This window comes from Dipodomys ordii, unplaced genomic scaffold (assembly GCF_000151885.1).
Source record: "Dipodomys ordii isolate 6190 unplaced genomic scaffold, Dord_2.0 Scaffold205, whole genome shotgun sequence".
NCBI classification, from domain to species: Eukaryota; Metazoa; Chordata; class Mammalia; order Rodentia; family Heteromyidae; genus Dipodomys; species Dipodomys ordii.
Window position 1 is genome coordinate 740,671 of NW_012267421.1, and position 25,011 is coordinate 765,681.

General features: G+C 52.4%; 1 protein-coding gene across 4 annotated transcripts in view; it reads left to right on the forward strand.

Annotated features, from left to right (window-relative positions):
* Adcyap1r1 (adenylate cyclase activating polypeptide 1 (pituitary) receptor type I) overlaps positions 1 to 20,462 on the forward strand; it is a 34,879-nt gene extending 14,417 nt beyond the window's left edge. Inside the window, exons 5-16 of one of the 4 annotated variants that reach the window (XM_013035138.1) lie at positions 1,293 to 1,295; positions 2,963 to 3,072; positions 3,601 to 3,698; positions 4,118 to 4,250; positions 5,119 to 5,272; positions 5,599 to 5,659; positions 6,176 to 6,245; positions 9,272 to 9,363; positions 14,421 to 14,504; positions 17,367 to 17,496; positions 18,809 to 18,850; positions 20,274 to 20,462. In XM_013035138.1, the coding sequence (XP_012890592.1) occupies positions 1,293 to 1,295; positions 2,963 to 3,072; positions 3,601 to 3,698; positions 4,118 to 4,250; positions 5,119 to 5,272; positions 5,599 to 5,659; positions 6,176 to 6,245; positions 9,272 to 9,363; positions 14,421 to 14,504; positions 17,367 to 17,496; positions 18,809 to 18,850; positions 20,274 to 20,462 (1,166 nt within the window). The remainder of the gene's footprint in view (positions 1 to 1,292; positions 1,296 to 2,962; positions 3,073 to 3,600; positions 3,699 to 4,117; positions 4,251 to 5,118; positions 5,273 to 5,598; positions 5,660 to 6,175; positions 6,246 to 9,271; positions 9,364 to 14,420; positions 14,505 to 17,366; positions 17,497 to 18,808; positions 18,851 to 20,273) is intronic. The other 3 variants (XM_013035139.1, XM_013035140.1, XM_013035141.1) reach the window with 3 other exon arrangements.
* The last annotated feature ends 4,549 nt before the right edge of the window (positions 20,463 to 25,011 follow it).

Below are 25,011 nucleotides of genomic sequence, written 5' to 3' on the forward strand. Positions count from 1 at the left end.
ACATGTAGGTCTTCACTGGGCATAGACATCAATGGCTGAGAAGCTAGACTGTGTATTCAGTGAGCAAGAGAACGGAGGGACCTGGTGGCATGGTGCACAGCTGAACTCTGAAGAGGCCAGGGCATGGAGGTGGTGGAAACAAGATTTTAGGTTGAGAGGAAATGTGGGTTTGTTGCCAGAGAAGCATGGACTTGGTGTGAATGGGAATAGAGATTGGTCTTGGATAGGAAGGGGGTATCCAGAGTGACATGGACAGGGAATAAATGGGAATGGAGAGTAGAGAGAGAGAGGAGGGAATTGGGGATAGACTTTGGTATCCTGGGTTCCCTTTGATGAGGAACAGGCTTAGAGCTGAGGTAGAGTGTTGAGTGCCAAAGAAATCCCAGGCCTTGGACCCACGTTGTTCTTTGTTGTTTTCTATTCCCCCTTTCCTCCTCACCTGTGGTCTCTTCCATCCTCCTGGTAGTGGCCATGGCAGCTCTCACCAGCGTGCGATGGAGTTGCAGACCATCCTGAGCACCACACACCCTCAGCCCTAGTGAGATGGTGCTGGGAGGCCCAAATGTCAGAGGGGGAGTGGCTATTTGTGGGGGGCTTCCTTTGACCCAAGTCCAGCCTCTCCATACCAAGAGAAGGCTTAGCCCTGGCAGGTAAACAAAGAGCAAGGCAGCAAGCCCATTAACCAAGCATTATGATACATGTCCAGTCAGTGTTTTTGCAGGTGTTGGGTTTTGCTGGCTCTGACCCCTTAGTCCTCTCAGATGTGGGAGATGGTCTGGGTGGCTGGAGGCTTCCAGACTTCCCTTGTAGGCTGGGCTCTGCCTTCTGCAGCTGTGTGCTCCCTGATAGAGCTACAGGTTATGTCCATGAAAAACATACTTGAATGCACAGGTAGAACGACGTCAGAAAAGCTGAGTATTTAGGAAATCCCTTGCAGACCCCTAGTAAGGGGTCCCTGAGTTCTGTGGTCCCTGATGAATCTGAACCCCCAGAGGTAGAACACACCTGTTGCCTGTGCCACAGAGCCCCATAGGCTTGCTAGCACACAGAGGCTGGGCCTCACCGTGGGCTCTGATTCAGTGAGTCTGGGTAGGGTCTGAGTGTGCCCAGCTAGCCAGGCTCCCAGAGTGGGTGGGGGGGCCCGCTCTGGGGAGGATGCCCACTTTGGGGACCACTACCCTGAAATTCTATGCTCCTCAGAGTTGCCAGGACAAAACTGTCTCCTGAAGCCAGGGCTTCACTTGAGGGTTTTGACAGCCTGATGATTTCTGTCAGAGCAACATTCTATAGAGCAGGTCTGGGAACAAAACGTTTATACTTTCCTGAGCCCACACTGGGTTATAAAAAGAAAAAAAGAAAGGAGAAAATAAAAGAAAGGAAATGGCTTTTCTCTGTAGGACACTTAAAAAAAATGTTTTCAAAGCAGCATTTCTTTTCTCTTCCAGCTGGCTTCGTGGGTAGGGCAGAGAGGAAATGAGGGGTAGGAGGGGCGGGGAGAGGGGAGAGGGGGGAACTCAGCCGAGGTGCAGGCTCCTAGGACTTCCGGAGGACTGGGACAGAGGTTGCCAGTGGCAGCCCCCCGGGGGCAGATTCCCTGGAAAGAGGGCCAACCTGGCATGAAGCTGTGGGAGGGCAGCAGCGAGCTCCTTCCTTATTCCTGGGCCTGCTCACTGCCTCCCCAGTCTGTGCCCTGGTAGAAGCAATGGGAACCAGGCTCTCCTCTCCTGCAGAACTCTCTTGCCTGGCAGGGTCTCTCCTCTTCCTGCTTGCCCCAGGAAGTCTGTTTGCGACTCTCTTGGATGAGGACATCTGGCCTTCAATCTTCTGTCTCAGCGAAGAGAGGAGGCAGATTGGAAAGGCAGAGAGTCTTCCCCTCCCCTCCTATCCTATGTCCCCCAACCCCCTGCCTGCCTTGTGTTTTGTCTCTTCCATGAGCTCCCCAGAAGCATCCTCTGTCACTGAGGGGACAGGTTGTTCAGTAGCATGTGTGCAAGCTCCTCCTCCCGCTTTAGGCATGCGTCTCCTGTTCAACTCAATTTCTTGTGAGAAGATGAGCCTCCCCTGAGTGGAGAGGTGGGAAGTGCCTGGAAGCTAGATGTCTATCAGGGCCTGTCTACCCTCTCCTTTGGATATGAGAGACGTTCCCTTTTAAAGGCCCATTGAAGGAGAATGGCATAGCAATCTTCAGAGGCTAAAACTGCCCCTCGAACAGCAAGAACCAGCCTGAACTATGGGGCAGCAGTGCCTGCCTTTTAGTGGCCCATAGTTACCCTCCTCTCGTTTCCACAAAATGGGCTGGAACGCAAAAGAAAATTAAGACATATTAGTGACAGGAAAAAGACCACCAAACTCTGAAAGGCAAAACTTAAGAAAACCTGAACATGCATGTCAACAATGTTGCACTGGGTGGGTGAGTGGGAGTCTGCGCCTGTCAATCCAACAGGCCAGCCACATGACTCACAGGTTTTCTGATGGGAAATCTTGTCTGCAGTGGCTGGGCTCAAGAGCTGCCAGGGACCCAGCCTTGCTGTAACCTTCATGGTTTGTGGGCTCACCCTGGATCCCAGAGCCCTGGTGAAAGTCTCTGGCCTGGGGGGTGAGGGTCAGCAGTCTGCAGTCATGGTTAGCACAGAGGTTGGTCTGCACACTGCATGATGTGCTGAGCTAGGGCTTGGGAGGCCTCTCTCTCTTTCTTGGTGAACATTTGGGAATTTTCTAGAAGGGATGCAGGCATGTTAGAAGCACAGGCTCAGAACTTTGCCCTGGTTAAGGGCTACGCCTGCCCTTTGCTCCTCTACCTCTAGAACCTTAGTGAAGGTTGAGCTCCAGGTTCAGAATCACTGACCCTTGAGCCTCCCAGCAGGGCCCTAGGCTACTTATGAAGGTGTTTTGCAAATGAGTTTCAGGGTTCTCTTTAGTCTTTCAAACCTAGTGCCTTACTGGAGTTTTCCTGTCGACACAGATGCAGGAGTGGTGAGCCGGAACTGCACAGAGGATGGCTGGTCTGAGCCCTTCCCACATTACTTTGATGCTTGTGGGTTTGATGACTATGAGCCTGAGACTGGGGACCAGGTAAATGTCAACACCTGTCCTCCATAAGTTCCTGCTGTATATAGACAGTGGTCTGGAGTTCCTGCTGTATACCAAGCCAGAAAGAGTAGGATGTTTATCTACCCCACTGGGGCTGAGAAGCCCTGAGGTGCCACCAACTATGGGTTCCCCACACCTTGGCTGCTGTCATTGGCTTTCCCAGAAATTGAGGGATTAATTCTGGGGTATGGGGCTTCCTGAACCCTTCCCCAGGCTCAGCTACTCTCTATTCTCACTAATCAGCACACTTTCCTTCAACATGCTCAGTATGTACTGAGCATGCACAGAATGCCAGACCACAGGCCCTATGCAGAGGAGACTAAGCAGCTCTACCAGCTGCCAGTAGAAGGGGCTTTGGGAGGCAGGGCTGAGGGAGGGGGACCTGGGCCTGGAGATGGGCAAGCCTGGCTTGGAGGCTGGGTACAGGTCCTGGGGGCCCATGTCTGTCCCCATGTGGTGGCTGGTGGCCTACAGCAGGCCCTGCACAGAACCTTATCCTGTGTTCCCCAGGACTATTACTACCTTTCGGTGAAGGCCCTCTACACGGTCGGCTACAGCACCTCCCTTGTAACCCTTACCACTGCCATGGTCATCCTGTGCCGTTTCCGGTGAGATCCCCAAAATGTTCCAGCAAGTGTGCTTAGAACCCAGCCCCTGTGTCAGCCCTTGGAAGGTCCCCTGACCTCTAGCATGGCAGGTGGAAATCTGACTTCTGTGAGAGCAACTGACCTATCCAGGGTCACACAGCCAGGTGGAGGCTGGGCAGGACACCTGCCTTGCTTGCTTTGATCTTCCTGTTCTACATAGACAGAAGCTGCAGAAGGGAGCTGGAAGCCAATGAGGGTGGAAAGACAAGAAAGGGGTTTGTTGAGCGAGGTGGGCACCTTATTGAGATGAGCCATGAGTGGACTCCAAGCAGTTCCGAGTGGAACTTCCGGTGTGGAAGCTATGGACTTGAGGCTGAGGGGGGGCAGTGGCACCGCAGAGGCTTGGGGTCAAGTCTTCTTCCTCCCTGGCCATCACCTAGGAAGCTGCATTGCACCCGGAACTTCATCCACATGAACCTGTTTGTGTCCTTCATGCTGAGGGCCATCTCTGTCTTCATCAAGGACTGGATCCTGTATGCTGAGCAGGACAGCAATCACTGCTTCATCTCCACCGTGAGTGAGCCTGGGACCTCAGGGATGCTGCCTACACTCCCGGATCCTACACCCCCCGGGACCCCTATAGACAGGACCTCTATTCCCAGGGACTCCTGCAGACAGACCATTTACTCCCTTACCTCCCTCCCCCAGCAGCCCCAGTCTCCCTATATTTGCTGTTCCAATGATCGAGGAAGCCTGAGCAAAGTCACCAGGCAGTCATTAGTAGACCACATGTGATGTCACCCCAGACACATTCCTTCTCTCATACTAGGTCTTGTACTGGGAGCACATTCCAGGAAGGTCAGGCAGGGATTTAAGGTTCACTTCACCAAGGAGGAAACTAAGGGTCAGAGGGGTCTTAGTTGTTAGCCAGCTGTGTGGCCCCTATCATTCACCTGATCATTATCTGTGGTCTTTCCACAGACCTCGCTGTCATTCACTGGTCACTGGCTGTGGTCTTTTCCACAGAGCAGTGTGGAGTCCAGGGTCTGGCTGGGAGGGTATGCTTAAAGTCCCTCTGAGAAGAGATTTCTGGGGACCAGGGTATTTTCCCCTCTACCTGTGAGGGATCCAGCTCTTCATTTCACAAGGAGCCTTCTTTAGGGATCTCAGGCTACCCTGGTGGGGCAGAGGGGCCTGGTGCCCTGTGTCTGCTCTTTCATGCTTGTCTGTTTTGCCTCTCTGAGAAACTTCAATTCATAGGATGCTGCAGAATCAGGTCTGCCATCCAGGAGCATTGAATCCTCAGGTGTTCATGGTGTTGGTGCATGAGCAGGTGGGAAGTGAGGGGCCCCAGGCCTTGCCTCTGTCCTGCAGGGCCTGATTGCCTGGGTTTGCCTGGAGACAGGCAAGAACTTACCCCTCCTGATCTGTTGCCCTGCAGGTGGCCTGTAAGGCTGTCATGGTTTTCTTTCACTACTGCGTGGTGTCCAACTACTTCTGGCTGTTCATCGAGGGACTGTACCTCTTCACGCTGCTGGTGGAAACCTTTTTCCCAGAGAGGAGATACTTCTACTGGTACATAATCATTGGCTGGGGTAAGTTACCACTGCCCAGCATGGGTTCTGGCTTGAGGCCCATCTGAGGTGTTGGTCCTGGCTCCAGGGGGTGCAGCTGAGAACGGAGCTCTGCCTGATTTGATGGCCACCTGTCTTAGCTGCACCCCTTTGTTTCAATGCCCATGGGGGTCACCATGGGCAGAAGCTCTACCCTAGAAACTCTGCCAAGCAACGAGGCAGCACAAGTCCTGTCCCCAGCTGAGAATGGGAGGTGCACACCTTGCAGAAAGCCTGAGTGTGAGGGATAGTGAGGGCCCAGGAACTCTCAGTGCTAGGGGACCCAGGCCCTTTGCTTGTTTTCTCAGGAACTCCTACTGTGTGCGTGACGGTGTGGGCCACTCTGAGGTTCTACTTCGATGACACGGGGTGAGTGTAACCCTGGGGCCTTCCCCCAGGAGGACTGCCTGGAACTGCCTCACAGGAACTGCCTGGCCACCTCTCTAGACTCAGGTCCCCATGGAAGCTCCGTCCTGGTACCAGCTGAATCCTGGCCCCATGTGGGTCTTAGGCATCTCAGCAGGGAAGCCAGCAAGATGAACAAGATTTCTGAGATTTCTCTGACCTGGCTGTTCAGAGAATCTGTTTTTCTCTTGGGCAATGGGGAGTAAGGTTGAGGGTGGGGCCATATCTCAAGGGCTTCTGGTCCACAGGGGAGACCAAGGACCCCACGACTTCACAGAGGAGTGGAGGGAAAGGGTGACCAGATGAAAGGCTGTACAGCCAGGGCCTGGCCTCTGCAGCACACAGAGCTCACCTAGGAAAGCCAGCCCCTCCTCAGGAGCTGGATGGAAGACGGAACAGACCCCAGCTAGCTGGGCAGTGTTCTGAAGATGCCTGGGCTGACCCCTGAACATGACTCTCTTCTCTCTGCCCATCTTTCAGCTGCTGGGATATGAATGATAGCACAGCTCTGTGGTGGGTGATCAAAGGCCCTGTGGTTGGCTCTATCATGGTGAGTGTCCGTGGGTCAAAGAAGAGGGTTAGAAATGGACCTGGGCAGAAGGGCATGGAAGGAGGGAGCTGGAATGGTCAGCACAGACTGGCTTTCTTCTCCTCATGTGGCATCGTATCCTGCAACATGGATAGACAGATGGCTCAGCTCCTCCCCTATCGGGGCATAGGTACTACCTGTATGATTTTTCAGATCGAATCTCAGACTTTACATTCAGAACCAGCCTTGGATCATGATCCTTTACCCACTGCCTAGCTGGGGTTATAGGCATAAGCCATCACACTCAGCTTGCATTCTGAACTAGAGCCTGGCTAACTTTAGCGCAGGCTGGCTTTGAGCTGTAGTCTTCCCATCCCCACTTCCTGTGATGCTGGAATTAATAGAGGTACACACTTCCTCACTGAATGCCTTTGGGACATTTTTACGCTTACTTCCTTGTTCTTGTTAGGTTTACATCTAGGAAGTCCCCCAGTTTGGGCTTGTATCGGGTCTAAGGACATTCTTTCATTGTATTTTCGGATGGGTTACTGCAAATGTTTAGGTAAATTATTGGCTTTTGTTTTTTGTTCTTTGCTTCAGTATGTTCCTGAAATTTCTTACTAGTTCTTACCCCTTTTAATGTGCTTCACATGGGATTTCTCTGCAGAAAATTATATAACCCTTAAATAAAAACAGTTTTTGCCCTTCCTTTCCAACATTTGTCCCTTTTGTTCCTGTTTTGACTTTGGTGTTTGGCAGTTACTCTGCACTGTATTGGGAAAGTCTCCCTTCCTGGCTGGTTTTAGTATTTTTTAGCCCAATCATGGGCTTGAACTCAGAGTGTGGGTGCTGTCCCTGAGCTTTTGTGTTAAAGGCTAGCACTCTACTTCTTGAGCCACAGCTCTACTTCTGGCCTTTTGCTGGTTAGTTAGAGATAAGTCTCCAAGAATTTTCCTGCCTGGGCTGCTTCAATCCTGGGTCCTCAGATCTCAGTCTTCTGAATAGTCAAGATTACAGGCATGAGACACTGGTGCCTATGTTTTTTTTGTTTTGTTTTTTAAAGTCAAGCAGAAATACTGACTTTTATCAGTTGTGTCCTGGATACACTCACTGACATGGTCACACTCTTTAGTGATCAACATTTACAATATTTCAGTTATTTCACTGTGAACAGTGCCACATGGAATGCATTTGTACCTAGCCTTGAGCATGTGTGTCTATATCTTTAGAAGAAACTTTTGCAAGTGGGATTTCAGGGACAAAGATGCATGTATTTAACATTTTTGAAGATGGAAAATTGCCCTCTGTGGCCCAAGTACAGGACGCTAACTTCTAATAGTTCTGTCTTTGCTGATGTTTCTGCACCAAACTATTTGCTGCCTTCTAGGGGACAATGGAAACTTACAGTTTCAACTCATATTATGACAAATATTTGTAGTTTTTTTTGTGTGCATTCCTTGGATGAAATCTTTGTCACTATGATCTGTTTGCTCTTTTAGTACCTTGCTAAATTACTTACTAATAGGTTGCTTAAAGTTTTTGCATTGATCTTCCTAAATGCTGTGTGTGTGTGTGTGTGTGTGTGTGTGTGTGTGTGTGTGTGTGTGTGTGTGTGTGTGTGTGTGTGTGTGTGTGTGTGTGTGTGGTGTTATCCTTGCTTTTAATTTATTTTTTTTGAGACAGTGTGTAACCTGGTTCCTTCTCATGCTGGGCTTATTATAGGCATGCAGTGCTATGCCTGGCTTTTCTTGTCTGGGTTTTTTGTTTGTTAGCTGGATTTTGTTACCCTTTTAGGTAAACAGAGATTGTCTTTTGATTTGCTCTGAAACAATTAAGCAGCATCTCTTCTTTTGAAGTTCACAAAATTATTCTGGCCTGATGCCTTTTAATGCATATATCTTTGAGTACTTTTAAAATTTCCAAGGCTGTTGCTTCAACTGAGATTTTTGGTCAGCTCCACATTCTCTTACGATGTAAAACATATCTCTTGTCCTCTTTCTCACCCCTAAATTTGTTGAATCGTATTTTCTCCTTTTGGATTGAGAAGCACTTGCTGAGCTAATTGCAGACATGTAGCAGGGAACAAGAAGGACAGAGGAGGAAGTATGTGTCACCTGTCTGAAGGTCTAAAGAAACAAAGGAATGAAACCAACATTAAATATTTTCATGGATCAAGGCTCTTATTTTGTCCAATTTCTTTCTTAGGACTTTTTACCTGTGCTCATTTCCTTCTTGTATATGTTGAATTTGTGGTGAGCTTTTCCTGGGTTTGTTATTTTTCAGCAGCTATTATTTTTTTAGTTAGATTGGCTTTAGGTTCTCAGTCTTTTTCTCTAAGGATGGCTTTGGCTGCACCCCAAAGCCATCCCCGTGCAGTCTTGTGTTGTTCCTTGTTTGGTTTCTATTTATTTGCTCCCAGCCTCTGCCTCTCCTTCTCTACACACAGCTTCCCACTTTGTTGAGAAAGCCTTTGTGTCAGATCTCTGGAGCAGGCAAGTGCTGCAGCGTGCAATTAGCAAAGCCTCTGCCTGTCCCCACTGCCTCCCCCCACGTCGTGACTCTGATCTTGGAGTTTCTTTCTGTTTTTATTAGACAAAGTATGGTTGTGTAGCTCAGGCTTGCCTCAAACACATGCTTCTCCTCAAATACATGTGCACCTCAAGCTCGAAGTGCTAGGATTATAGGTGTACATGACTATGCTCAGATGAACTTGGAGAAGGTTTTCCAGAAGAGGCTGTTACCTCTGAGGTTGCCTCTTCTTCTCTTTCAAGTTTTGGCTTTTCTATCACCCCAGTCCTACTTTCTTTCTCTTTCCAGAAACTGCTCACTTGTCTGGATTATGCATGACAGTCTTTGTATTCCTGGGGACCTTTGGTCCTTTACTTCCATGGCTCTGGAGGAGCCTGAGATGGGGTATATGAGGCTGCCATCAAGATGCTGCCATCTTGAATTATAAATCTGGGTAGGATCTTGAGTGTCCTGGGGAATAAATTGCCAGGGGGAGCCTTGCCCACAGTCATTTCCACCTACTGCTCTTTGCTCTACAGGTTAATTTTGTGCTTTTCATTGGCATCATCGTCATCCTTGTGCAGAAACTTCAGTCTCCAGACATGGGTGGCAACGAATCCAGCATCTACTTGTAAGTACCACCGTGTGAAGCCATTTCTGACTGCCTTGAGGGTCCCACATGAGGCTCCCAGGCAGGATGAGGTGTGGGCCTTGCTGACTGGATGCGCTAGCTTCCTGATTAAAGTGCCTCTGAAATAGAGTTGTCCTTCCCAGACCCTCCCAAATTCCAGCCAATCCAGAAGCTTCTCATCCATTGCATGGAAGGGGAATGGCAAAGAGAAAGAGATGACAGAGCTTGTGGGACTCTTGAAAAATTAAAGTGGAAAACATCACAGTCCCTAGGGTAACTAGGGACTTGATTGTTTGGAGATGTGTTTCCTTTGGGGATACTGGTTCTGTGGGAAGCTTGTGAGCACCATTGGGTACATAGATGCCTGACAGGGCCCCACCCCGCCCATTGTGTAGATGCCCATGAGGGCCATTGACCTGTCAGTTGGGTGGTGTCCTCACTGGGGTAGGCTGGAAGAGGATTCATTCTCTCCTTCACTTTTCCTTTAGGCCAGCTTCACCTCCCACTTCCTTAGCTCCCTCCTCCTCAGACTGAGGGATGTCTGCTTCATTTGTGGATATTGGGTTTAAGGACATCTCTTACCATGAGGCGTTCTCCACTTCAACAGCCATTAGATTCATAAATAGTATGTTTGGAGTTGACTCTAGAAGCTTGTTCCCACAGGATGTGCCCCTCCCTTCCCATCTTGAAATCAGACAGAGTACGTCCCCTCATGTTGCTGTCCTCCAAAATTGGAGCCTCCCCTCATCTTGCTGGCCTTTAGAACTGGAGCTTGCTCTTCACTTTACTGTTCTCCAGAACTAGAGCATCCCCAGCCAGGATGCTGAGGGGGAAGGCTGGTGGCTCCATGTGGCTGGCTGGAGATGTACCACAGGTGGCTCTTGCAGCTTGACAGGAGCTGTGGGATTCTCACAGAATACTTAGTGCCTGGTTCTGTCTTCATCAGACACCCTAACATCTTGATGTCTGTCCAGGAAGAATGAGTTGGGTGGCAGTGAGGCCCTGGAAGAGCCTTCCCTAGTCCCCTAGCCACTCTCTGGGGATAGGTGGGAGGAGGGTTGGATCGTTTAGTGATGAAGACCCTGGTCCTTCCTTGGGCTCCTTAGGGAACCCTGGGGGAAGTGGAGCTTGCTCTTGGCCTGCCTGGCCAGCCTGGCCAGCCTGGATACCTCTCCAATCCCAAGGGGGCTGGAGGTGAGTAGTGATGGGGACAGTTAGCCTAGCATCTGGGCAGTTTACCACATTTTCTCTGCCTTTACAGTCATACATTGGAAATGATGGATTTCTTTTTCTCAATATACTGTCCATTTTCCTATGCTTTTGTAAGTTTTTACCATCCTTCTTTTCTATGTGTCTATTCCATGGTAGGAAATTGTTACATTAATGAAAATCAGGATGTGTTGGTTGGGACAGCCCTCTGCCACTACCTGCCCTGCCCTACAGAGATGGAGTCTCTTTCCACATCTCAGAGAATCACAAAAGAGGGCCCAGCTCTCCCTCAGTTCACTGCCCAGTGAACTATGAACCTATATCTTTGTGTCCAGATTCAGTTTCTCCTGTTGATTTTGGTCTGGTTCTTCACTGACAGTCTCCTCTGGTATTTGGTCCTGGGGGCAGCTCAGACAGACTGGAACCCTGGAACTCTCTGGAACTCTTCTGGCTTCAGTCTCCTCTCCTTCTAGGGCGGGTTTGTTTTGTCTTCTGAAGACCCCAGGACTTCTTCCCTGGCTGGGGTCTTCTAACTCGCTTTCTACCCCCCTCCCAGCATTTCCAAGGACACACATATAGGGACTCAGCCTTGGTCAAAACAAAGCTGGTTACATTTAGTCAGCTTGGACATCCTATTCTGGGTAGTATAGTCTGTTATATACAGAAAGCCAAATGTCTGCTGGTCTTAAGTTCCAGAGATGAAAAATTCAGATGTATAAGTATGTAAGCAAGGTGGAGGCTGAGGTTAGATAAGAGACCAGCTTGATTTGTTGAATTTAGCCACATGCCTGGGTGTTTCCAGGGATTGGGAGACCCTGTTGGCAAATAATCCAGTAATGCTAGCAACCAAGAACCCTTGATAGGGACCTACAACACTTCATAGAAGCCGACAACACTTGATAGAGGCCCAGAATACTTGACAGAAACTGAGAACATTTGATAGGAACCAAGAACACTGGATAGGGACTGAGAACATTTGATACAAGTGAGAACACTTGATAGGGACCCAGAACACTTGATAGGGACCAAGAACACTTGATAAGGATCCAGAACAGTTGATGGGAACCAAGAATACTTGATTGACACTGAGAATACCTGATAGGGACAGGGAACATTAGGTAGGAACCAGGAACACCTGGAAGCACTCTCCACTGATTGGTGCCTATCCATACCCACCAACACCCAGTGAGTCTGGATTGCTGAGTGAGGTGTTGTGAGATAGACCCCGCCCCCCAGCCTGCAGGAGGGAGGGAACTATAGCTGTGGTGTGGGTAGCCATGTGCCCAGACTTGCTCACAACTCCCTCTCTGGCCTCAAGTTCTCCATGCTGAAAGCTGGGACTGACCTAGCACATGACTTAGGCCTCCTGGAAGAAGAGACCCTAGTGGCCTTCAGCCCTATGTGGAAGTGTTGAAGTGCCAGTGCAGGGGAGTTGGCCTGAGGAGGGAGGGGCTGCATCTGCATGGGGAGGAGGGCAGAGCCTGGGGGTGGGAGGCTGGAGATGGCAGATGTGGTGGGAAAGGGAGACCCCAGGGCCGTGCATGGGCTCCCAGGTTGTCCCACAACAGTTCTCTGGTTTTTTCCTCTGTTTCCAGAACAAACTTAAGCCTGGGAGTCCCCAAGAAAGCCCGAGAGGACCCCCTGCCTGTGCCCTCAGACCAGCATTCACCCCCTTTCCTGTAGGTTGGTTCCAGCTGCTCAGATAATAAGGGCTTGTCTTCTTTCCATAGACCACCATGACTCAGAAGCACCCACTGGGGTGTTGGGCCCTGCAGGGGCCAGCGGTGCCCAGCTTGCCCTCATCGCACCTGCCTGACACTCTTGGTAGAATGACTGGCCAGCCGTGGGTTCAGGGGCTGTATCAGGGCTCAGGGAGACTTGAATGTGGGCAGAAGTTAGCAGGGAAATTTCAGCCTGGGGCAGCAGGGCTGACTTCTGGTACAGGCAGGGCAGGGCGGGGCAGCCACTGCTTGAGGACCAAGGTTTCCCTATGCACTGCCATGAAGCCCTCCAATTATGAAATGGGAGGATGGAGGTTTTTAGGTGATGGACCTGTGCAGCCCCACCTTGCAGACTTTCTCTGGGAGATAAGCACTGGCAGCCACCTCTTAAGCCTGGAAAATTAAGCTTCAGGGGAATGGAGCCAGGGCCTCTGCCCACAGTCCAACTGTTCATCTTCTATCTTCCATTGCACCTGCCACAAGCCATCCCTGCAGGTCCTGTCAGGGGAGGTGGTAGGTGTCATCACCCTCATTTTGAAGATGGAGAAACTGAAGCCCAGCTCGGGGCAATGACATCACCTAAGATCACATAGCAAGTCAGTGGCCTGGCTCCCCATGGTAAGAGAACACAGAGCTACTGGTCCAGAGCTCCCTGAGGCAGACTTGGGGGTGGGCAGGGAAGCTCACAGGATCTATGGAGCCTCATGCTGCAGGTAGAGTGCTAAAGCTCCAGGGAGTACTTCCTGGGGATGGGGCGGGGCTCTGGGGTGTACAACATCCTAGCCCCTGGAGCTCCCAGTGGGATTTGTATTCTGTGGACCACCAGGGGTTCAGCCGTTTGCAGATCTCAGGATCAGAGTTGAAGGTGGTGGTGTGTGCGTGCCAAGGGCCTCCATAAGCCTCAGTCTTGCTGGGTGCTTCCTAGAGAGTGTGCCTGGCCACAGAAGTATTCATGGCATTTGGTCACTATAGAAACCTTGTGCTGGATCCCTGGGGATAGATGGGAGTGGCTAGGCTCAGCATGGCTTCGACCTTCCCCAGGCACACAGCACAGTTGTCCCAGAGCTGGGCCTGGAAGCCAAGGCTCTGTGATTTGCAGAGAGAGGCTTCAAGGGGAGCAGGGGGCTCCTGCCTCTGATTTAGACTGCTTTTTAGGCAGCTGCACCCGACCCCCTTGTCTGAGGTTCTTGTCTTCCCTCAGAACCAGCTCAGAGCTGACCTCCGCAGCCCCAGGCCCCTCTCTTCCTGTGGATGGAGCCTCCTTTCCCTTTCTCTAATTGTCCTGAGACTCTCGCATCTTGGTCTTTCTCACGCTCCTGGGTTCCTGGCTCTGCTGCTCTGCCACCGGCTGGTTGATTGCTTTGCAGCTTGTCTCCCTTTGGGTCACAGGGAGGCCTGGGGAGTGGTGGTGGTGTTGTGGGGGCTGCTTTTCTTTTTTCCCTGGATTCACTTTCCCTGAGAACTCTCCCTTGACTCTTGCTCCCCTGCTCACCCTTCCAGGCAAACTTGTCACTTACAGGTCTTACGAACACTTCTAAGAAGTCTTTTACAAAGTCAGAGGCACCTGCGTTTACTGTAGAAATGTCTCAGGTCCAGGAAGGGCAGGCACACTTTGGAGCTAAAGAAAGAGGAGGAATCTCAGGATATAGAGTTCAGGTTGGGTATTGGCATGCCGTCCAGGCTGCAAGCAGAGACATGTACCCTTGTATCCACCATCCATCCAGCTGGGGCTGAAGAGTCATTGGCCACCTCTTAAAATATGGGAATGGAGATGATGGACTAACCAGCCATTCCTGTAAACCCAACCACATTCTTTTAATCAGTGAGCAAAGCATCCTTAATTGCCTCTATCTCTGTGTGCATACAAAAACGACCTTTTGGCTTGATGCCTAAACTCATGCCTATTATCCTAGCTACTCAAAGAGGCTAAGCTCCGGAGGATCACAGTTCAAAGTAAGCCTGGACAGAAATTCTTAGAGACTCCATTTCCAAGATAACCATGACTGTCCTGGCCCTCTCTCCATCCCTTCAGCTTCTCTGCCCACCCTGGGTCTCCCCAAATCCCTCCTTGGTTTTGTTTCTGCCCAATGGCCCAGCTGACAGAAGTGCTAATCTTGTCACACCCAGCAGCTGCGTGCAGAAATGCTACTGCAAGCCACAGCGGGCTCAGCAGCACTCTTGCAAGATGTCAGAACTGTCCACCATTACTCTGTAAGTGTGCGTGGCCATGGCTGTGGCCGGGAGTTGTGGCCGGGAGGGGGACGCATGCTGCTGCTGCCTCAAGCTTGCGTCCTGCCAGGCTGGAGGAGCATGGAGGCCACTCTGCCTCTGAACCCGCCCTGTCCCACTGTTGCATGTGGATGTTGTGTGTTTTGTGAGTCCTCTGCAGTCTTGTGTATGGGGGGTGGGGTGGGCAGGGGATGGGGACAGGCCTTGGCATTGCAGGAGCATCTGGGGCCTGCCTGGACCAACAGGGAGAAGAGGCAGGGTGTCTGCCGCCTCTTACATGGCCTTCTCAGATTCCTTGCTTCCCTGGACTTCAGTTTTTGTAGCTACAAACTATCTCTCAGAGCTTGAATCTGTAGAAGCAGCCCTTCGTACCCCCTGCAGAAGTCAGGGGCCTCCTTCCTTCCTTCCTGCAGGGGGCAGCACACAGAACACTTTGTGTGGGACTTTACCAGGGTCCTATGAGGTGGGGCCTTTGTCTCTATTTTACAAGGGAGGTGAAGTGACTCACTCAAGGCCACCCAACTGCCAGGATTTGAGGCCAGGGGTCCTAAGCCCTGTGCTCCAGATCATCTCTGACTAGAGTATTGGCTTCTGCCTGATTCACATCCTGGTGAGGCCTGCTTTAATTGCTCAGCCCCCACCACTGGAAGCTCTTTGTGGCATTTTAAGGCTGTCTTCCTCGTGCTGGCTCCTTAGGGGAGAAGGTCCTTGTGTCACTTTCTTTGGACCCATGAGACCAAGTGTAAAGCTCACAGTCTGTGTTCCCAGGTGCTGGGGTCACCAGCTGGCATCCCTGCCTGTGTGGGGTCACTGCAGGTCTGGTGGGGGCTCAGGAGCAGCCTCTGGGCCATACCGTGGGGTATCTGGGTACACTCATCACCTGCCTCCTAGGAGGAGGACGAGCTGTGCCTGGAAGGCCCCAGCTTCTCCCTCTGAACCTGGCTTAATGCCCCTGAGGATGCTGGAGAGGTCTGGCATCTTCATTGCCAAGGACCCTCTTCAGATTGCAGGAATAAGGACCCAGATCTGAAGGAGAAGAAGATGGGAGGGAGGGCTTGGACGGTCTCAGAGCTGTACCCCTTCCTGATCTCCTCCTCTGTAAGCCTCTGCTTTAAAGTTGCCTTTAGGCCAGACCTGCAGAGCCCTAGCACCTAGGCACCATCACTTCCAGCCCTTCCCCTCTGCTCTTCCAACTCTCATTCTGTTCACAGATCCTCTTCTGCCTTCTGTGCCTGGCCCTGGTGCCCAGCGGTCCAGGTGCCCAGAAGATGTTCAGTTTTAAGGACTCTATATTCTCATGTCCATGTGGCTCACTGACTCCTCCATGGAGCAGACATTCCTGGTGTCTGCCCTGTGCTTGGCTGTGCTGGCCACAGATAAGCAGGCATCTCCCTGCCTTTAGGGCCTCGTCAGGGAGGGCAGAGGAGAGAAAGGCCAGGAGCAGACGCTGCTCCAAGGAGGTGCACGTGGGCTCCCAGCAGGGACTGCTCAGATCCTGTTGGGACCTATAGAACCTGTTGCTTTGAGCAGAATAAGGCAGGGGTGGCCAGCATGCAGGCCCTCCTTCTGGGCTGAGCCTCCTTCTGAAGGCCACCTTCCCCTTTCTGTCTCTTTCCACCTCCTTAGAAGCCAGAACACCGAGTGCCATGCCACCTGGAGCACACCGGGGTGTGTCACAGACTCCAAGGCTTTGACATTTCTAGAAATCTAGAACCCCACATTTATAGAATAGTCTCCCACAGGAAGGCTTGGTGGGAGAGACACACAATGTTGCCCCCAATCAAATGGACACCAATGACCCACCGTCCATTGCCAAGGGCTAAGCTATGCCAGCAGTGGGTGAGACTGGCAGTTCAGAGGAGACAGGCTGGGCACAGCAGAGGAGTGATATCAGAAGTGCAGTGCAGGGAACAACCAAAGGGCAATGTCTGCAGGACCGGGCATAGCCAAGGGGCGATGTCTGCAGTTCAGGGAAGGGCACAGCAGAGGGGTGATGTCAGCAGTGCAGGGCAGGGTAGAGCTGAGAGGCAATGTCTGCAGTGCAGGGCTGGACCACTCTGGAAGGCGCACGGGGAGCCAGAGTGCTAGGGTGGGTAATAACATCCTTCTCTGGAAAGCCCAGGGAGCACTTGCTCCCTGCAGAGCAGGCCCAGAATGTGTGTTCTCCAATGCTCTCACTGTGGCTTCTATGTGCTGAGCCCTTAGAATAGGGCTGTACCCCACTCTTGCTAGCCTGGGGAATGAGGCCTGCCCCACTTCAGAGCAAATGCCTTCTCTTCTTCTGGCCAGGTGCCTGGGTAGCAGCTTCACCTGTCCAGGTAGAGCTAGGCTGTGTCCAGAGACAGTTCTGTCCAGAGCCCTTCCCAAGTCTGTCTCTGAGGCCCACCCATATCCCCTCTCTGTCATCAGCACAGCCTACCATTGGCAGCCAGTGTCCCCAGCTAGCATTGGACTCAGAAAACCTCTGATTCTGGCTCTCAAGGGCAGTCATATACAGGGCTTCCTTCCAGGGTGAGAAGTTTGGCTTGGAGACTCCAGCCTCATCCTATGCTTTCCCTGCCTTCATTTCCCAGTGTATTGTGCACACTGTCCAAGAGAGCCTTATAGATCCTGCCTCTGTTTCTAAGTGGCTCTGCAGGACACTGGCCCTGAAGCCTTGCTTTGGTCAGTGACTTCTCTGGTCAGTGAACTGCTCTTTGAAGCTTCTTGCACTATACTGGGAGAGCAGATCTGGGAACGGGAACTAGGGAAAGCCAGGGGTTGATGCTGGGCTCTCTGCCCTCCACACCTCTGGCCCTCAACTCTGGCAGCACCCAGAGCAGATGCCTTGCTTTCTCCTAACAGGCGGCTGGCCCGGTCTACCCTGTTGCTCATCCCTCTGTTTGGAATACACTACACGGTCTTCGCCTTCTCTCCAGAGAATGTCAGCAAGAGGGAAAGACTTGTGTTCGAGTTGGGCTTGGGTTCCTTTCAGGTAGGCATGATGCCCTGGAGGCACAATCTTTGGAGCTGACTGGGCCTGAGGCCTGAGCTTGGGCCTGCAGCTGGTTGGGGGAACTGTGAGCACTGTGCCTAAGGGCTTTGGTGCTTCTGTTCTGAAATGAATCCTAGACTACGAGTGCACTGGGGCAGCCCTGTCTGACACTAATGTCAGGCTGTTACTGTGTCTGGATCCTGAGGTCTAAGGAGACACTAATGTCAGGCTGTCACCATATCTGAGGCCTGAGGCAGGCTTCTTGGAGTGATGGAGGTTGCAACTCTGCAGCAACCTGGGACGATGGATGGGGTGGTTTTGAGAGCCCTGGTGTCCACATCCTGGCTTTGGCCTGCTGGACTGTACCCCATGGAGGATGGACTTTGGCTTTACCCCAGTTGGGGTTCCTGGTTCCTCAGAGATCCTGCTTAGGGCCTGGCCACATAGAGTTGAAAGAGCTGGACAGATGCACAGGCTAGCAGGTGAGTGGTGAGGGGGCGAGGAGGTGAGTGATGGACAGAGACAGAGAGAAGGGGGTGGACCAGAGGGACAGATCCCCTTGGTGTCTTCTGAGCTTCCTGTGTGAATGACCTGTACATCTGCCCCTATTTTTATTCAAGACCATTTTACTTGGCACTTAGCTTCGTGAGGCTCAGAGTTGTATAGGTGAAGTTCTGACCCCTGAATCAGAACCCAAGTCTCCCATCTTTCAGGCTGAGAAGGAAGGGACCAGGGAATGTGGGGAGCAGACCAGAGGCATCAGGAAAGTCTTAGTGCTACCTCTGCTGTAGAGGGGGAGTAGCTGAGGTCTTACTGGGTGCGTGGTCCTTGCTCTGCTACATACAGAAGTGTCTGGTCAGGGAGAGCCGAGGAGGAAGGGCTGAGGGGGAAGGGCAGGGGACAAGGGCAATGGTGCTGAACAAATACAATTCAGGTGTCTCCATCCTGCGTGGTCTTCTCCCCCTCAGGAGCCTGGGCACTAGTTGAGAGTCTGTTCTGGGTGTTTAAAGTGCACTTCCTGTCAGCAATGGGAAAGACCAAAGGTGGGCATAATGCTTGCAGGAATGGTTTGACTAAGGAGATTTGTGATGCAAGGCCTTGGGGCACCAGTGGGGACTAGATTGATCTGGTTCCCTGGGTATACTCTTTAGGGTGGGCAGATGTCCCCTATACAGCACAGGACTCTAGATCCCTGCTGTCCCCTACCCGGCGTGTAGTTTTCTGTATCCAGGTGTCCCCCCACCCTCCTAGCATTGCGGGTGAACACTGCATTGCAGAAGGGCCTCTCAGGTGTACTATCCTCTTTCCCCAGGGCTTCGTGGTGGCCGTGCTGTACTGCTTCCTGAATGGGGAGGTAAGGTACTGGCATTTAGCAGGGAGGTGGGACTCATCAGGGAGCAGCTGGGATAAATGCTCTGTCTGCAGTGCTCTGCAAGGCTCCCTGCACTGGGGAGGGGAGGCTGGTTGCACAATTGCCATGCGGCCCCTGGTCTTCATCCGGGTGGGGAATCTCTCCATCTTTGCCACTGAGGCCCAATCTGCAGAGTGTTTCTGCTCCCCAAGGGCATCTGTGCTGCTGGCACAGAGCTGCCCAGAACCTCTTTGCCATCAGACATTCAGTAAGGAGAGGAGTTGTCAGTAAGCAGTGGGCAGGCTGGTGGTGGCTGGGGCTGGGCCAGGAGGCTGTGCTGGCTAGAACTGGTAGTCACCCTCAGCAGACCAGCTTGTCTGATCCAGACCTGCCCCCTGTGGAAGTAGGGGTGGTGGTGAGGGCTTGAAACAGACCCTAGGGAAACACTTGGACCCATCCTAGAGCGCTCCATCTCTAGGGCAATGGCTTGGGGCTTCTTCTCTGGCTTTTTGGAGCCCAGAGCAGAGGTGTGGGGGTGGGGCAGATGGGATGGGAAGGTACTTGAGGAGTGAGCAGCTGTCTGCCCAGAGCTCCCATCTAACTGCATGGTCCTGACCCAGCAGACTTTCCCCTTATTTTGTAACTGAGGCTAGAATGAATATTGGGTTCAGTGATTGCCATGTCAGCCTACAGCAAGGGTCAGATTAGGACAGATGAGGAGAGGCGGAGATGGTCTTGTGGAAGGTGTCTGGGTGAGTTTGGGTAGCTGGGCAGGGCCTGCAGAGGAGGTGGGAGGCAGAAGTGGAGAGGTTAGTGCTGCTGGATCCAGCCGTGCAGTTTGCACACAGCACAAAGCTATACGGCAGGAGGAGTGTATGGAGGGAGAGATTCCCTGGGCGTGGCCCCACTCACTGTACCAGCAGCTGTGTGGGCCTGTGTTTGCTCAGGGGCGGATGACACCACTTAGTGGCTGTCAGCCCTGACTGCTGTTGGTGTCACTTGGGAAGTCGCAGAGGCTGTGTCTGCCAGGAGGAGCTGATGTCACTGTTCATAAGGGCTGGATATCTGGGACACATAAACTGGCTCTGTGAGGGCTGGGACCATCCTGGTGATGGTGGTCAGCAAGGGCTGGGACTATCCCAGTGCTAGTCAGCCAAGGCCAAGACCCTTGCCTTGATCTCTCCGCTCAAGGAGAATGCTTGGTAGAGCCCTGTGAGCCCCAGGACTGCTCTCTGGCAGGCACAGGCAGGCAGGTATCTAGAAGCCTCTCAGAGGCTGTGTGAAGCAGGGGAGCAGGAAGGGCTGGAGGTGGTGGGGGCAGTGGGAAGACCCCAGGTCAGACAGGGACAATGGGTAGACTCCAAGCCAGGGCAGGCTAGCAGTTGGGGAGGGTGTCTAGGAAGTCACAGGAAATTACCCCTTGCAGGTGCAGGCGGAGATCAAGAGGAAATGGCGGAGCTGGAAGGTGAACCGCTACTTCACCATGGACTTCAAGCAGCGGCACCCATCTCTGGCCAGCAGCGGGGTGAACGGGGGCACCCAGCTCTCCATCTTGAGCAAGAGCAGCTCCCAGCTCCGCATGTCCGGCCTCCCGGCTGACAATCCAGCCACCTGAACCTCCCTTCCTGAGCCTCCCCTCTCCCTCTTCCTGCACAGGCTGGGGTTGTGGGCAGAGGCCTGCACAGGTGTGTGCCTCTCCCCCTCCTTGGGCAGGTCTTGGATGGGAAGCAGGGCTCCTCTCCAAGGGGGAGAGGGAGGCCCCTTGTTTGGGTATAGGCCCTTCCCCATTGTGGTCCCCTGGGTCCTGATTTGACATGTAAATATTCCTCAAATTTGGATAATTGCCCTATCCATCCCCTACCCCATATCCTGCTCACCTTTTCCCACCTCCGGCTCTGCGACACCCTGCATTCTGGCCTGCCTGGGTGATGGCCTGACCCCAGGCATGGCCTTATGAACTGAGGCTGAAGAGAGACCCTGCTTTGGGGAGGTGGGCTGGTGCTCACCCTTGCCCGTCAGTGTGTGACATGGGCCTTTCTCAGCCTGGGCTCAGCCCTTACCAGAGGTCCTGTTCGGGAGGCCCATTGTCCTTCAGTGCAGGCTAGCCCCAGGCCTCCTCATGCTCACCTGGTGTCTTGATGTCCAGATGCCCAGCTACTGGGTACCAGAACATCGGTTAGGGAGATGGGGCTGATGGTCAGAAAAGTTCTGGTGCTTTTCACTTGATCCAAGAAGAACTGAGAGCCAGAAATGCAACTGGGATGGAGATGGGGAGGTTTGGGGACCCATGGCAGACCTTTGCCATCTCCGTTGTGTTCCAGACTCAAGTGGGGCTGGGCTCTTCTGGTGGCTTCCTTGCTGTCCCTCTTGTCCCTGGTGGTGGCCCAGAGTAGCTGCTCCCACTTCCCCAGAGTCTCCAGTTACTCCTTGTCCCCTCTGAAGTCAAAGCCATGACTAGGATGACCCAGCTGTCTTCCTGAGAGTCTGTGAGTCTGAAGCACTGCTCATCTCCACGTGCCCGAGGCAAGGGCCCAAGGACCGTCTCCCTGCCTCTGTAGATGGCAAAGAGCCCCAGACACCTGGGCTCCAGTACCAGACTCTGAAATAGATGCAAAGACTTCCCTGTGTGCCCTGGACACTGGGCCACTGCAGATAGCTGCCAGGGTGTTTGGGGGGGTGCTATGCCCCCCACTGTTAGCAGAGGCTGTGGATGGATAGAGTGGGCCCCCCATTGTCCATCCTGACCCCCCCCAACAGTGGTAAGTTGTATGGCCACAGCCTAAGAATTGAAAGTCAGGCCAGACCAGGCTGGTTGAAGGTAGAGGAAGGTGCTGGAGAGCCAGGGGCTCATGTGGCCCAGTTCATTTTGTGTCTGCTCTTGCTCTTGTTCCTGTCTGTGTTTGTGGACCTGCATCATGGCAGTGTTCTGGAATGCTTGGGGTGCAGGGACTGTTGCTTCACTGGGTTTCATAAAGGGACACGGGGCAGTGCTTCTGGGAGAGGTCTGAGTGGCTGGTGGGAGAAAGCACTCGTTGCTCTAATTTAGTGATGAGTCCTGTGTCCTTGGCTGGCTAGGTAAGTTCTTGGGTCTTTGGCAAAGCTAGAGGAAGATCTTCCCTAACTTTTCCCAGGCCTGCTCAGTGACTTCTTCTGGCTGAGGGTGTTGGGTGTGCAGTGGCCTTTGCCCTGCCCCTATCCCCATGATCGCCTCCCTTGCTCTGGAGGTCAGGTTGTATCAGCCAACCACGTGTCTGCTGTCGCCTTGATTTCAGACACTACTAGGGGACCTGAGATGTTTGGAAGGGGCCTGGATTCAGAAACCTGGGCTCTGTACCAGGTAGGCTCAGACGGCTGGGACTATGGACACAATGCTCCTTGTTCTGAGCCTCAGTTTCCCCATTTGTGAAATAATGTGGCCTCTAATGCTTCTCCAGGCTCTGTACTTTAGTAACTTTCCAGTTCAAAACTTAGGCAGGTAAAATGGCAAGTGTCACTCCCTGTGTGTGTCATGTAAGATTGTGTGTGTGTGTCTGTGTTTGTGTCTGTGTCTGTGCCTGTTTGTGTAGGAGTGGGAGGACGATGTTTATTTTCCCTTTCTTAGAAACCAAACTCCTTTCACTCATTTGGCCAACCACAGTGGAAGCTGTCTGAGCAGAGGAAAGGCCAAGGCCATGGACCTTGGGAGTAGCACAGAGACCCAGCCTTCTACCTCTGGTGGGGTCAGATGTCCTGACTGCATGACACCTCAGATCCAAGAAGCAATCCCTAAGGTGTGGGCCCCGTTATTTGCAGTCATCCCCATGAGCAGATTTGCTTCACATGGAAGAAACAGTGATGGTCAGACCCATTATCAGGAAAAAGTAAAGTCCACCTGGACCCACTGCTCTCAGTGCCCAGGCCTGAGGTATCCCAGAGATTCTAGGGTCCTATGGGGGGTTCTGTCTAAATGAGTTTGTGCCAATGTGATATATTTGGAATATTCCAGGAGGTTCTGGCTCTAGGTCACAGGCAGTAGGTGCACAGCACAATGCCTGGTAAAGCCCTTTCCTTTGGCCTCTTTACAGTTCTGTAGAAGGGGCACAAGGACTGCATGGTTTGCCTAGCCTGGGGAGCCCCTGGGTTCTGTCTAACACCAGCCATCAGCCTCAGGGGGATTGAAGGAAGCGTAGTTGACAGATGAGGATGGCCCGTCTTGGGGCAGGGCTCTTGTTCTGTGCAGTCTGAGAGGCTGAATACCCCCCCCCCCCACATGAGGTCTTCTTGATGGGAGGATATCTCTTGTCTTCTTTCATGAACATGCATCCATGGGACAGGCTGAGCAGACTCAGGAGATGGTATATAGATCTGCAGAATACCGAGTAACAGGAAAGCTGGGGGGGAGGGCGGGTTCAGATGGTTGTGGGTGTTGCAGCTTTGCGTGGCTCCCTGCACTGTGAGCTCGGAACTTTCACATGCTTCAGGCAAGACCCCATTTTCCATTTCCGTGGGAAGCTGATGAGGAGCCCTCAGTGATTCCCCTCAAATCTGGTCATTTCTGTCCTGGATTGTGTGGGGATTAGGGTCAGGGAGTTCCCGCCTACCCAAAACTAGAAACACCCCGCATCCATCACCACTCACTTGGTCTCAAAGCCTTGACCTGCCCTCCTGAGGGAGAGCCAGAAGGATCATCTTCTTAGTTCTTTGAAGACCATGGCCCCTTCAGGGCCCCCCTCCCAAAGAAGAGAGAGGGGCCAGGAAGCTAGAGGGAGCGGGTAATGGGGCATCTCAACGGTGCCGTTAACCTGCTTGACCTTGATTCGGTCCCCAGCCATCACAAGGTACTAGTGCTGGGAGGAGCTTGGAGGTCTGCTGGTCAAACCTCCAGTGGGCTGACAAGGACACACAGAAGGCCCTGCACACACCCGAATAAGGAAATGGCCCCAGCTATGTGTGCAGCCCTGTGAGAGGGCAGGAATGTGACCCTCACCCAGCCCTCCAGTAACAAGCTACCTTCTGCAGGACAGAGACCCTGGCCATGGGTCTCTGGGCTCCATAAGCAGTTGGAGTCATCAGAGTGTGATGTCTACTCTAACCTGGTTTCTTCTATGATTCCTAGCCCCAGGCTTGCCCTCTGCCTCTGGTCAATGAGGAGGGCATGACAGCCCCAAAGCCAGAGCTGGGGGAGTGGGGTGAGACACCCATGGTGCATGAAGGATCTTTGGAAATAACAGATTGGGAGCCATTCCTGAGAAGGCCCCCAAAGAACTGACTGGCTGTCTCCTGTTTCGAACCTTCCTGGGTTGGCTTTTACCTAGTTTGTAAAACCACCAGCACTGGGAATATGGCCTTGGGGTTCTGGTGGGCACAGAGGTCCAGGTTTGTCTTCATCAGCTGGCTAGGTTTGCTCTTGAATTCCATGTGCTTGCTGTGAGCATGTCTGTGATACCATCTGCAATCCTTCAAGGACTTGGTGTACTCATCTGGCCCCCACTTGTTCCTGATCTCCAGGTCCTGGGGTGTGCTTGCACTCAGCCATGTGTCTTGTCTGATGTCTGTCTTCTGTAGCTTTGTGCTGCCAGGGCTGCAGTGGTACAGCCCCTGGCATTCCAGATGTGGCTCCAGGCTCTCATCAGAGCTGGACCAGCCTGGGTTCCACCATCCGCCAGAGAGAGAAAACCCGACACACCATAGAACTACTCTGCCTCCATTAATGCTGTGCTTACACCCTTGTCTGGGATTTTAAAGTTGTCAACCTGCTGTAGACAGCTCAATAAATGTCTTCTCATTTTTGCTGGTGGCTGTAAATTGGTGGAGGTTGAGGGCAGGGAGCAGAGGACACTGAAACCCCATTGCTACAGAACAACCCCGTCTACAAGGCTCTGTGGCCTTGTGATTCCAAAGTAGAGGTATTCAAATGGGCTTGAGTGAACTGAGAGCAGACTTGGAAGAGTAAAAACAAAGTCTGGCTCTCAAAAGATCTTCCTTTAACTTGTGTGGGACCAGGATTACTGGAAGAGTTTGGGTTCGGGAAATGTAAGCAGCTTGTTGAATAATCTTTGGTTCTTCACGATGCTCCACAGTCTTGCGTTTTGTCCCATGGAGACACAGCACATCCTTGGCTGCCAGAACACCAGCCCCTCACCCAGTGGATAGTCAGAGCTGTTGGATCAGCCTGGACATCACCA